The sequence below is a fragment of the Canis lupus genome, chromosome Y, assembly GCF_048164855.1.
Source record: "Canis lupus baileyi chromosome Y, mCanLup2.hap1, whole genome shotgun sequence".
Taxonomy (NCBI): domain Eukaryota; kingdom Metazoa; phylum Chordata; class Mammalia; order Carnivora; family Canidae; genus Canis; species Canis lupus.
In genome coordinates, this window is record NC_132877.1 from 4,225,655 (window position 1) to 4,239,400 (window position 13,746).

At 48.6% G+C, this 13,746-nt stretch overlaps 1 protein-coding gene across 1 annotated transcript in view; it reads right to left on the minus strand.

The window, feature by feature from the left end:
* LOC140629094 (pseudouridine-5'-phosphatase) overlaps positions 1 to 13,746 on the minus strand; it is a 79,525-nt gene that overhangs the window by 11,722 nt on the left and 54,057 nt on the right. Inside the window, exon 3 of the mRNA XM_072818528.1 lies at positions 10,809 to 11,038. Within this exon, the coding sequence (XP_072674629.1) occupies positions 10,809 to 11,038 (230 nt within the window). The remainder of the gene's footprint in view (positions 1 to 10,808; positions 11,039 to 13,746) is intronic.

Genomic DNA, 13,746 nt, shown 5'->3' on the forward strand with positions numbered 1-13,746 from the left:
AAACATCTAAGGCGCCCACTCACGCCTTAGATGAGAGCTGCTTTTCCTACCACGCCCTTGCAAACTCAGCATTTCCATAAGGTAAGGTGTGCTGATTCTCAGGTGAGGCCTCTGATCATCTCACCTTGTCTATCAAGGCTCATATGAATGTTTAATTCTAAACTGTCCACTAGCATGTCATTATGTGCAGGGTTTCCAGAATGTCCTCTGATGCATCGGTCCAGGGAAATCTTTTGCCAAAAGCGGATTTTGTGTGTTAAATGATGGGACTGTTCGTTTGTGATGTACAATGAGGACGACAATGATCCTAGAAGTACTGCTTGTGCATAAATCTCCTGTGTCCACTTTGCTTACGAAGCAAGTGTAGAAGCCTGGTTTTCAGAGGGAGGCATTGAATGTGCCCAAAAGCAGTGCTCTGAGGAATAGTACGGGGGGAAGTTTCCCACAAGATACACCTGACTGTGGCATAACTCACATGGATAAAAATAAAATTCACTGGTCTTATTTTCCTAGATATTCTGAATCTTTCCTTTCACAATCCCCTTGACTTAAGGGGCTCACAATAAATAAAAGCAGGTGACGTAAAGTTTTACTCTAAATGTCTACACTTCAGCACTGAGGTTCTGTTTTTATTTCATTAGAAATAGAAGTGAGTAAAAAGATAAGGAGCTCTGAGACTCCTGCCCTTCCCTCCTCTACCTACTCAGGTGTGGGCTCTGCTGAGTGTCCAGGACAAAATGAAGCAAAGGGACACATGGTCAGGTCACCAGGGAGGTGTCCTGCCCACCATCCCTTTCCTTTAGAGACGAGGAGTGCAAACGTTGTCTCCATCTTGGTATACAGAGGGGCATCTCTCCTTCCCATCTACAAGCAGCAGTTCAGATAGAGACCCTGTCACGAGACTAGCTGGGACAAGGTGCACTAGAGCAGGACAATGATGCCCTGGAGCCTGGCAGGAGGGTCGTGGGAGGGGTGCACCGATGGGTAGAGCCAGGGGATGCTGTAGAGAGGGCGCCCGACCCCTGCAGACGGGCGGGGAACAGCTGGCAAAGGGTCCTGTGTCCATACAGGCTGAGAGGAGCTCTCAGGAGTATAAAGGACAAGCCCCAAGTTTCCAAGGCTCTTCTTGGGGTTTGCAAAAGGCATGTGGGGAGCATTTGTTACTAAGATTCTAAGCGGTCCCAAATCCTGTCCAGAGTTATATGCATGATCACAGAACCACACTCCAGGTCTTCTGCGTCTGGGAGGCTGGCCAGCAGACACTGCATATTACCTCGGCTTTCCTGCTCTACCCAGGGAATACATAGCAGAATCCTTTGACCTCCCATGGGTTTATCTTGCAGAGTTCAATCTTTGTAGCTTCCACAGCAGTTTCTCCCTGTAGTAACACAGCGGTAGGCAGGAGCTCCAACCCACACTCAGCCACATGACATCCCTACTGGATGAGTGGTCGCAGGGGCTAGACCCAGGCCTGTGAGTGCAGCACCAGCTTTCTCCTGCCAGGAGCACCTCAGGACCTGGAGGCGAGTAGCAGCGGCTCGGCAACAGGATCCTGCAGGAAGCAGGAATCAGAACCCCTAGATGACAATCTAGAACCAGCAGAGGAGGAGCCCACGGAGAAAGCCCAGGGCTAGGTGGCTGGCAGCAGCTTTACTCCTGCAGCAAACATAATTTCAACACACTCTGATAGTCTTATCTGCATTTTACAAGTGGGAAAAACTGAAACTTGAACGTAGGCATGGTAGTGGGAAGGATGTCTCCCAAAGGTGTCCATGCCTTCCTGAGCAGAACCTGGGGCTGGGGTCCCTCACATGGCAAAGGGGCTTTGGAGATGGAATTCAGGTTATGGACGTGAAGACAGGGCAGGTGCCCTGGACTGAACGGGTGGGTCTGATGGAATCAGGTGTTCCCTGGAAAGCTGTGAACTTTCTCTGGTTGGAGTGGGGGAGAGGTGCTGCAGAGGCAGAGACTTCCAGAGTAAGAAGGGTTCGATGCACCTACGTCCTAGGCTCTGAGATACAGGACCAGACAAGGCCTGCAAGAGCTGAAGGCAGAGCCCAGGGACAGCCAGCAGGGAAGGCCTACTCGGCAAGGAACTGGGTTTTTATCTGCTACCTGGCCAGCTGGAGAATGGGTTCTTGCCAGCCTCCAGATAGGAGCCCAGCCTCGCCTGGCTGACTTCTGACTGCACACCTGAGTCCTGGAGCAAGGGCAACCACCAATGCCACACCATGAATCCTTACCTATGGAACCCAGGGATAAAACCCGGTGTTGTTTCAGGTGACGAATGTATGGTGATTGGTTATGGCAGCAGTGAAAAGTGAATACAAGGGACTAGTCCAAGGTGAAGCCTCAGAATTCACACATAGGGCTTTCCAAATATACCTAGTTATAGAATCTATAAATCATGGTGGAAAAAAAGACACACCCTCTGGTTGTGCTCAGATGTCTTTAGCTAATAAAACAAACCATCCATTCCTCCCCAAAGGATCAAGGAAGGATGTATGCTGATTTGTGGATGGCTGAGTGAAGAATTCCCATCCCAATGGCCAATCTGCTTTATTTGTGTAAAATGCACATCTGAATTCCTTGCATATTCATCTGAGGGACCATGTTTCATGTCAGCAAATAATAAGAGCTTGCATTCTGATCCTGTTGATGGGGCTGTGGACTTTCAGAATTAGGAAGTGTTCAAGAGTAACGGGTCCAAGGCCCCCAGCACCCCTCAGAGATTGGGATCCTCTCACGCAGAGTTTGGACAAAGCCATTGCTAAGTCTGGGCTGAAGCAGGTGGCCTGATGTCCCTGAGGGCCTGGGACTGAGTTCCCAGGACACAGAGATTCGGGGCTACAGCTGCGACAGTCTCCATCTACTCGAGGTGACCCATGCACCCCAGCTTACACATGCAGAGTGATGGGGACATGTCCTAGTTTGGAAAGCCATTTCAAAAAACCCAGAAAAATCACCCCTGGAGTTGTTAAAGGCCACTCTTGGAAATTGCTGGGGACTGTGGACTCAGGATTTATTTAACCCAGGTTGTGACGAATCCCGGGATTCTTAACCACGTTACTCATTATCACTCCCTACGCAGCGTTTGCAGGCATTTCCCCCCAAAAGGCTCCCTCTGTGACACAGAGAAGCAGGCTGAGATGGAATGCGGGAGGAACCAGCAAGGGATGGAGCGGCCAGGCTGAGGGGCTCCCGCTTTGCGAGGTGGTGGGGGCCTCGTGGGAGCCGAGCGCAATGACGCAACCACATACCAGTGTTTACAAACCCCCAAAAGGCAAAGGCACTGACTTACGGAGAAACCCGTACTACCGTTAGCCGGCTCCCCCTGCTCGCCTATTGCAGCAATGCTGCTGCTGTCTACTAAGGAGGACTGAAGTGCACGGCTGTTTAGTTAATTTTTTAGAAACCTAAGATACAAGTCATCCTTTGCAATATCTGATATCGTGTCCAATTTTCCCTGGGAGCGTGGTGGCTTGATACAGATACGTTATATTCTACATGGTGTTATGATGGCCTAATGAGAACTATCATTCTCCGAAACGGCTGATACGTGAAGACTGCACAAGCTCATGCACAAACATACACCGAACTGAGAAAACTGCTTAGCAGTTGTGCTGGCACAACCACATTATAAGAATAAATTATGAAGGAGCCCCTCCGGTAATGTCACAAATCATGGTAACAAAAGTCGCGTTTGGCATACCATTTCAGCAGTTTACATTTTGTGTGATGTATGCGTCTGTGTGTATGAGTCTCAAGAACGAGAAAAAAAAAATTAATTGCTTAGCGATGGGGTTAGCGGGAGTCACGTTGCACAAAACTGAACCAAAACAGCACAAATAGATGAGTGCGGGGCTCCTGGTGGGTTAACGGTCTTTGTAATTGCAGAGGAAAGCGGTGTCGCCATCACGTTGGTTTATTCGATTCAGCTGATCTGAAGGTGCCGGGCAAACGTCAAGAACCGTTACTAACTACGCCTGATTTTGAAATGAAGACGCACGCCCGTTCAGTTGATCTGGGCACAGGTGTGCGTGGGAGGCAGGTTGTATTTGCTGTCCAGGGAGATCACAGCTCTCCCAACGTGCCATTAGCCACAGGGAACACCAGGTAATTACGTGCGTGGTTCCTGCAAACACGGTATTGTTAGGTAAGTATTCTCCACCTAAGAATTGCTGCTAGCCCATTTCTTAATGACAGGAATGGCTGCCTCATTCATCCCCAAGTGAAGACCATCCTATACTGTCTTTTTTTTTTTTTTAATTTATTTATGCATGAGAGGCACAAGCAGAGGGAGAAGCAGCCTCGCTGTGGGAAGCCCCACATGGGACTCGATCCCAGGACTCCAGAATCACACCCCGAACTAAAGGCAGACACTCAATCACTGAGCTACCCAGGCATCCCTCCTATACTGTCTTTACTCAAGGGCACTGCCAGCAGGGGGACATGCTGCAGAAGGTCTGGGAAGATGGGGGGGTGGGCATGTGTCAGGGTCTAAGCATTGAGGATGTCACTGGGTGGGACACCTGGACTTTATGTGCAGGGCAGGAGAGCCACGTGGGTGGGAAGGGAGAACCTGGCAGGAAAGCGGCAGGTCCCAGGGGAGGCCTTGACGGGCTGGAGAGTAGATGGACAAGAAGGCAGGAGAGATAAAGCAAGAGTGTGGCCAGAAAGGATCACAGTGACTGATGTGGAAGTCCTGTTGGCCCCTGGGGTGGTGGCCCAGGATGAAGGGAAGACTTGAGAACCAGAGCCAAGCTCATTCCAAAGTGAGGAGGTCGGGGATCCCTGGGTGGTGCAGTGGTTTGGCGCCTGCCTTTGGCCCAGGGCGCGATCCTGGAGACCCGGGATCGAATCCCACGTCGGGCTTCCGGTGCATGGAGCCTGCTTCTCCCTCTGCCTGTGTCTCTGCCTCTCTCTCTCTCTGTGTGACTATCATAAATAAAAAATTCAAAGTGAGGAGGTCGTGGGAGCTGAGCAGAGAGGGAGGGCATAGGGTCTGGCCAGTGAGATGCTGAGCAGCGGACGTAATGAGGAAGTGACACAGGGATGGTTGGAAAAGGAAAAAAGGGCCCTTGGGGGTCAAGGAGGTCCAGAACATGCTACAGTGGCTCAAGGATTATGTTGAACTGGGGACAGTTTAGAATCAAGAGCCGCAGGAGGAGAGTTTTTGTGAGCTCTCCTTATCTTCCTAAAAGCACAGGCTCCCTAAAGAATTCAACTGTCACAAACGCCCTCCCTGGGAGTTTTACAACCAGGGAAAGTTGACTCTTACTGCTGAAGAGAAGTCGGCACAGGTCAGCACCTGGATACGAAATCGCCTAAACATTATGACACTGCCATAAAGCTATCACATCTGCCACCCGTCCTAAGAGCGCATTTATTTTTCCTAAGAGTCATTTGTTCTCCTCAAAGTGTCCCTCTTTCTCCAAGCCCTCCTCAAATGGTATATATGGCCCAGACTCCAACTGCCTCCGTGAACCACATTTTTCCTGTGAACTGCCAATCCATAAGTGAGTAAAAACGTGTGTTATCTGTTACCAATGCCTTTTGTCAGTTTAATTTACACACACCTGATACGGAACCTAAGAGAGTACAGGAAAATGATTTCCTCCCCGACAGCGGAACCTGGAAAAGCAAGCAACCTCGTCCCTGGAAACTCACTAGTGACACCAAGCAAACATAGGTTCAGTGAAAGAAAAGAAATAAAAGGGTAGTAGGTAATATTTGACATAGGTAATATTTAACATGCCTGAGATTTTTTTTTTCTTTCTTTCTTTCATGAAATAAGGGGAGAGCTGGGTAAATCCTGGGCAGGAGACATGACATGATACGGAAGCCATTGTATTCTGCTTAGTGGTTGTGAGTGACAGGAGGAGAAAGTGGTGGTGAGGCCTGGCCAGGGATGGTGGAGGCTGCTGGGTCCCCGACGCCCCTGGAGGTGGCAATGGCAGACTACGATGGCATGGTGACTCTCCTCACCCCCAGAAGGTGCTCCAGTACGGTCATGCCTCTGCTGGGGGTATTGGCAGTGGAAGGCTAAATAACTAAGGAACGTCCAATCACGTAAAACACTCAGGGCCCAGCACAGCTCACCTGGCCAAACACTCAGGGCCCAGCACAGCTCACTTGGCCAAACACTCAGGGCCCAGCACAGCTCACCTGGCCATCAGTTTAATTTTAAATTTGACACAAGCTATGCTTGATTCCCATTATTCTGGGTGGTTCTTCACGGACCCAAAAATGACAGGGGCACATTGACAGGCCACACCTGTCTGTAGACTCTGGGGACAGAGACAATGTATGGTAAAAAGAGGCACTGAGAGTGATTCTTAAATTAACACGTTTCTTTGTCAGGAGGTCACGTAAAACATATTAACAGCCCACAGCAAAAAGCCAGCTCAGGTGATTACTTCTGTAATTGAGGGAATGATCTTAGTTTTCCAGGAAGAAGACATTATTCAATTACAATTCACCAACTAAAATGCACTTAATTTTTTTTCTCTTTATGTATATAAACACTTAACGTGCAGAACATTCTTGAAAACAAAATAAAATAAAAGAGGAATTAGAGCACCCGGGTGGCTCAGTGGTTGCATGTCTGCCTTTGGCTCAGGGCGTGACCCTGGGGTCCTGGGATCCACTCCTGCGTCGGGCTTCCTGAATGGAGCCTGCTTCTCCCTCTGCCTGTGTCTCTACTTCATTCTCTCTCTCTCTCTGTGTGTGTCTCTCATGAACAAATAAATAAGATCATTAAGAAATAAATAAATAAAAGAGGAATTTTTTTTTTTTAAACCCTAAAACTCCGTTCTTAACATTAACAAGAAAACTAAGATAGGCCAAGTAGTAACTACTATGCTTCTTGGAATCAATTTCAGGATTAGTTGTAATAAACGTCAACCAACAAATCACACATACACGACGCCACCCTTTTTATTCTGCACCAGAGACGTGCATCTTTGTGCAGTGGGAACTCGAGTGGAGAACCACACAGCCCGAGGGCCTGGGGGTGACTCCCAGCTTGTCCCACAACCCGCCTCGGGGCCTGGAGCCTTGGCGCTCACGCCTGCAAGCCTGCAGAAACGCGTGTGCCGTGGGAGCTGGAGCCCAGGGGACCGCGGCCCACGGGGTCTCCCCACGGGGTGTCCGACAGCCGGGGGAGGACACGCCAACTGCCTCCTTGGCACGCGGCAGGCACTCAATGAGTCCTCGTTAGTGCTGAGGAGGCTTACGGGGACTTGTGGAGATGGCACCGTTTCTGCTTATTTTTAGCACAAAAGAATGACACATGCATAGCTTAGACATAATGGTTTCAGTGAGAACTTGTTTCACGCCAGCTCCGTTAGGCATAATCTCCTGGCAAAATGGTAACTAACGCTTCACCATCATTTCTCCTTCCCGTTACACTGCTTGTTTTTTACTCCTCTCTGTTACTACTACTGTCCCTAATTAACTGGATGACACCCACCGCATAATAAATCCCCAACGGCAACTGTGAATCTCTCCAGCGACTTAATACTCGTATGAAATGCCCTTGAACTTGGCAGGCGCGCTACTCTTATGCGCCTGCACTGCATCAACGAGAAAGCAGCAGGACATGTTCTAAGAAGCTTCTCATATTTCAGCAGCCGTCTTTGCAAGTGCTTCATGTATTAGGTAGAAGAAAGAATCCAAGTACAAAATTAAGGGGGTGTCCACCACAAGGAGCCTGTTAAAATCTTCCGCTGGTATCACCACATGCGGCTCGCCCGAAGAGAAACCCAAAAAGCCTGGACTGTATTTGCCTAAGAAATATGACAAGAAAGGTTTCATTTCTGCAAGACAAATACACACATAAACAAACACGGATTAGCAGCAAGGGTAACGTCTAGAACACTTTATGAGCTAAATTACCGTTCAGATCTGCAATTGCTCATTTTTCTTTGACAAGTCTAAAACAAACATTGTCAGCGAGAAGACACACAGGGATGTGCAGACAGTATGGGAGCGCCGGAGCTCTGCGTTCACTTTGCAGCTGTGCCTTCGCTTTGCACGGTTTCCTCGCAAATGGCCTCATGCAAAGTGAGTACGTGAGAGCGAGCACGTGCTTTTCCCCATCGACTGTTTCCCTACACGCTTTGAAACACGGAAATACCACGTTCCAGTGATATGGTGCCTTGCAAAAGGAGGACGGCTGTCACGGGAGGCATCATACTCTCTTTTTTCCCTTTCACTGCTTCCGCCTTACAAGCAGCTCATGCGAGGGCCACTATCCTACGTAGCGCTTATCAGGTCCTACAGATCGTAACGAAGGGAGGTGCCTGCAGACTCTGGAGCACTCTGCGATCCAGTCTGTCCAGTGTGGCCGCTTCTAGTCCCTTGTGAACAAACAGCAACTTGCACCAAACAGTAAATGGCTCTCCTGGCAGGAGGGCTTCATAATGTGAAGGTGCAGAGCAGCTCAGGAAGCGAGGTTCTTAGGAAACAGAATGAATTTCTATGGAACTTGTTGTAGGATGCCAAGCATGCGGGCGTATCAATGGCCTGACACAGGAAGCGGACACTCCTTCCATCCCAGATCTGTCCGGGCAGCCCTGGAAAGAAAGGGGCTTGTCTTTCACTCTATGGCCTAGAGGCCGGGTGACCGTGGGCTCGTCCCTCATCACCAACTGCGGTTGAGCTGGATTCAGTGATGAGATCTGAACCAGTCCATGTCTGTGTATCGATGACACTATGGTGGTACTTCTATCACTCAACGATTCTTCGTGGCTGTGATGTCATAAAAAAACATGTTTGGTCTCGGTCACTGGCTCCTGGCACAGAAGTCCCAAAATCCTTGGAATTTCTTGAGCAATCGGAGCATCTTTGTTATTTGTGATCAACCCCTTTCTTGAGTTTCCGCTGATGGAGTCCCTGGTTCCTGAGATGGCTCTGGGCCGGGCTCCAGAAAGACCAAGGCAAGGATAAAGGGATGGACCTTCCAGCCCCAGCGTCTAGGTAACAAAACCTGCAGTACGAGCCCCAGAGCATGGGGTTCACAGAGCTTCTGGCTTGAGGGACACACTGAGGTGCTGGGACAGGTGCACCCGGAGGGCACGGGAGCCTAGTGCCCCCAGCCACCCGGCCCTTGTCCCAAGCATCCCCTCCGCGGGGCTGCTCCCGAGTTGTATCCTTCCTGACACATCAGAAAACACACACGAGATGTCTCCCTGGGTGCCGTGCCTCATTCTAGTGAGCAACTGAAACTGAGAAAGGGGGCTGAGCATTCCATCCCACGCCCAATTTGTTGTTGCCCAGGTGGAAGAGTGGGTGGCAGAGGCACCCCATATCCGGGTGGCACGCTGTGGACCGAGCCGCGAGGCTGGGGGTGTGTGTGGATTCAGGCGCCTGGTGTGAGACAGGAAGTGAAGTGTGGGAAGGCACACAGAGGAGCACCTGACGCACGCACAGTCACTGCCTCGCATGCTCCCTGGAGGGAGGTGGACCCCGAGCCAAGCAACGCAAAACACAACAAAAACAACAACATGTGCCAGTCACTCGGCTTCAGCTGGAAGAGGGTTTTGAGTCATTCTTGTGGTCTGAATGGTGCCTGTCATTTGTGTCAGAAAAGGGCCACGTCCCGTCTCTGGCTCTCTGCAGAGTGAGGGGAGGAGACAGCCAGAAAAGAACTGTCACGAACTGTTCCTCCCTGAACTGACTGTAACCCCAAGTCCTGAAAACCAGAGACCAACAGGGAACACAGGGCCCACTGTCTCCCTGAGCAATGCCCACCCTGCTGCCGGCACTCACACATCACCCACAGAAACACCCTGTCAACTAAGGCCCCATGGAGTTCTGCAATGTGCTCAGGCACACAGTCAGACCTCAGCCCGCCTCCTCTCAGGACCATCTCCCTGTGGTTCTGGAATATACACGGGCACACAGTCAGACCTCAGCCTGCCCCCTCTCTCTCAGGACCATCTCCCTGCAGTTCTGGAATGTGCACGACACACAGTCAGACCTCAGCCCGCCCCTCTCAGGACCATCTCCCTGAGGTTCTGGAATCTGCACAACACACAGACCTCAGCACCCCACCACCACCACCGAAGACCATCTCCCTCTTGCTCTGGAATTTGCATAAGCACACAGTGGAGACTAAGTATCCATCCTAACAGTATCAGTGCAGAGAGGAGAATCTGAAGCAAAGCTGAGTAAACACTATCCACCAGCTCTAAACGAGGTTCCACGTCGCTGAAACTCTCTGCTTCATCTCCAGTGTGGACTCTGTGTAATGAAGTATTGCACACAGGCTGGAGAAAGGACACTGGAGCATAAAATCTACGAGTGCCCCCATCCTGCAGAAAAACAGACGCCTGGAAACTTCATGATAAAACCAGTGGTCACTATGAGCAAAATCCTGGCAGTAACAAAATAGCCGTCAACAAGCATTTGGGGAGAGCACAGTGGGTCTTGATGATTTACATGTGTGTTGCAAACCATATGCTCCTTGAAGTCTGCTCATTCCAAACAAGGATGATGTCCCGCCACCCTTCCTTGCAAACCATTCATTGGGCAGTGTTCTACCAAAGATAAGCTTCTATGATCACGTCCGTGCATCCCAGATCACTGACCTGGTGACACGGGGAGACATGCTCCCCCACAAAGATGTGACCTTACCATCCCCTGGCCACCCCACTGCCCTTCTCGCCAAGCATTTGGAGTTCTGCACAGTGACCTTCCGACAGTGAACACAAGGCCCCCTGGTAGTGGGCAAACCCCACCTCGGTGGTGTGCTGGGCAACAGGGCCGCTGGGGCCACTTCTCATCACTGAAGAAAGGCTTACCTTCTCCATGGGAGGGGGAGGAGAAAATCTCTTGGCACAGGCGAGGAATATGTCGGGATCCGGTTTCCCATTCTTCACTTCGGGGTCATCCCCCAGAACGATGTGGTCAAACAAGCTGAAGAATTCCTTGTGTCTGCTGGTCTTCATCTCGAACGACAATAAGCTGGAGCTGGTGGCAACGGCCAAGGGCACGCCATGCTCTCTCAGGTGGTGGATCAATTTTTCTACTCCTGGGGAGGAGAAGGGAAAGCCTTGAGTGAGGTGGAGGAGGTGGAGGGCCACAAGGCCCCCTGAGGACGCTGTGCTAGCTCTGTGACCTGGACTCTTTGCCACCTGTTCTCAGGAATGACGTGATCTGACACAGATTTCCTGAACGGGCTGCGGGGGGAGGGGTTCAGGGCTCTGCAACACACCTACTCAAAACAAAACTCAAAAAGCAATTTAGGGTTCGCTATAGCATTTCCCCAAGTAACAGAAGGCAATTTTACTGGAAAGAAACAGGGCTTTGTTTGCTGGTCCTCTTTTGCTGAGACGTGGAAACCAGGCAGACTGAGCCCAGGGAGGTGCCTCTGCACTTGGTGGACCATGTTTTGTTCTGTTTTGTTTCTTTCCTGGAGCAATGAATATGCAATGATCATGCAGTGGGTGTTTTCTGAGAAAACCGGCCATTCTAAAGGCCATTCTAAGGGAAAGCAATTCAGTCATTCGACGGGGAGAGGAAATCCTGAAAGGGCTTCTACCACAGGCTGAGGACAAAGGCCAGAGCTGAAGGGACAGCTGCAGGGCTACCTGAGAAGGGAACAGAGAACGAAACAGACTTGCTGAATGCAGCTGAGCAACAGCAGCAACGCATCACCTGGAAGGAACGTTCCCCATACTCTGGGTAACTGTAAGGATTAAGTCAGGGAACAGGCAGGCGAACATCATTACTCAGAGCCGACGGGGAGACGGCTGGTTATCAGAAATGTGTCGAAAACAACAGGACCTCCCACCTTGAAACCTGTGCCGAGCATGACAGTAACGTCTAAATCCACACACGTTATCGAAAATACTCCTGTGAATAATCATATAACCAAGACTGTTTTGGTAACTGCATGAGGCGATGTCCCTAGTTTCTTAATTGCTCCAGAAAAGACGGACACACCCCGTTTTCAAACACCTTTAGCTGTTCACGAAGACAACAGACACTGGAGTGCGTGAGCTTTAACAGAAAGAGTCCTGAGATGTTCAAAGGAAGATGTGGATCTGAGCTCTGTGTCAGGACAACGTTAAAACTTTTTTAAAAGGAAAGCACAATCTAGCACTCCGCTGGATGTGAAATTCGTAACGTCTGACACCCAATCAAGAGTTACCAAAAAAAAAAAAAAAAAAGAGTTACCATGCCTACACGTAAGCAGACAAATACAACACATGGCCAGGAGAAAAAAAGCAATCAATACAAATGAACAGAGACATGGTTGAGGGGAAGGAATTAGCAGATCATGACTTTCTAGCAGCTTTCTAAACATCATACATATGCCCAAGCTAGAAACCACCAGAGTGGAAAAAATAAAGCAAAAACAAAAGTGATATCCAATTACACACTATCTATAGAAAACCCATTTTAAATAAAATATTCACACAGGTTAAAAATAAACAGATTGGAAACCATATATCTGAAAGTATTAATGAAAAGTAGGGTTCGCTATATTAATAGCAGACAAGTGTGCTTTAAAAGAATGGATGAGGGGATCCCTGGGTGGTGCAGCGGTTTAGCGCCTGCCTTTGGCCCAGGGTGCGATCCTGGAGACCCGGGATCGAATCCCACATCAGGCTCCCGGTGCATGGAGCCTGCTTCTCCCTCTGCCTGTGTCTCTGCCTCTCTCTCTCTCTCTCTCTCTCTGTGTGACTATCATAAATAAAAATTTTAAAAAATAAAAAAAAATAAAAGAATGGATGAGGAGTCTCGGAGATAACTAGAGACGTTTCATAATGACAAGTAGGTCAATTGATCAACAAGACATACTTCTAGATGTGTATGTATGTTATAACAGAGCTTCAAAACACATAGAGGAAAAACTAATAGAAGTGAATGCAGAGACTGAGGATTTAAACTCCTGTCACTAGTTGATAGAACAAGTAGACAGCAGGATACAGCAGACTTCAAAAACACTATCAAGCAACTTAACTGAACTGACATTTATATAACACTTCACCCGAAATAGCAAAATACAAATTATTTTCAAGTGCACCTGGAACACGCAACAAGCTAGAACATGAATCCATGAGCTACAAAAAAAAAAAAAATTTTGCAGTAATTGAAACCGTTCAAAGTATGTTCCCTGACCATAAAAGAATTAAAACAGTTATTAATAACTGAAGTGTATGTGGAAAAAATATTTGGACATTAAACAATACACTTCTATGTCAGATATGAATCAAACATGAAGTCACAAAGGGCAATTAGATGATATTTTCTGGAGAACAAAAAGATAACATCGAAATTTGAGGGATGTGGCTAAAACAATGTTTAGAGGAAAACTGATGGCACTAAACACTTGTATTACAGAAGAAGATGGTCACAAACCAGTAATTTAAGCCAAAAAAGATGAGAAGAAAGAAGACCAGTGATGTAAGCTTCCACCCTGAGAAAGTGAAGGACGAAAGTACAATCAAGTTAAAGCAAAGAAAAGAAAGGGAAGAAAAAAATAAGGGGGGAAATAAATGAAATCGCATAAAAGAGAATACAGAAAATCAATTAAACCAAAAGCGAGTCCTTTGAAAAGTTCAATTTAACTGGCAGATTGTTAGCCAAACTGATCAAGAAAAAAAAAAGAAAGAAGATCCAAATTTAACAGCGCTAGTAATCGAACAGACGGCATAACGACAGGTCCTTAAATTCATTAAAAGGATTAAGAGATGCTACTATGAGCAACTTTATGCCAATACACTCAACAGC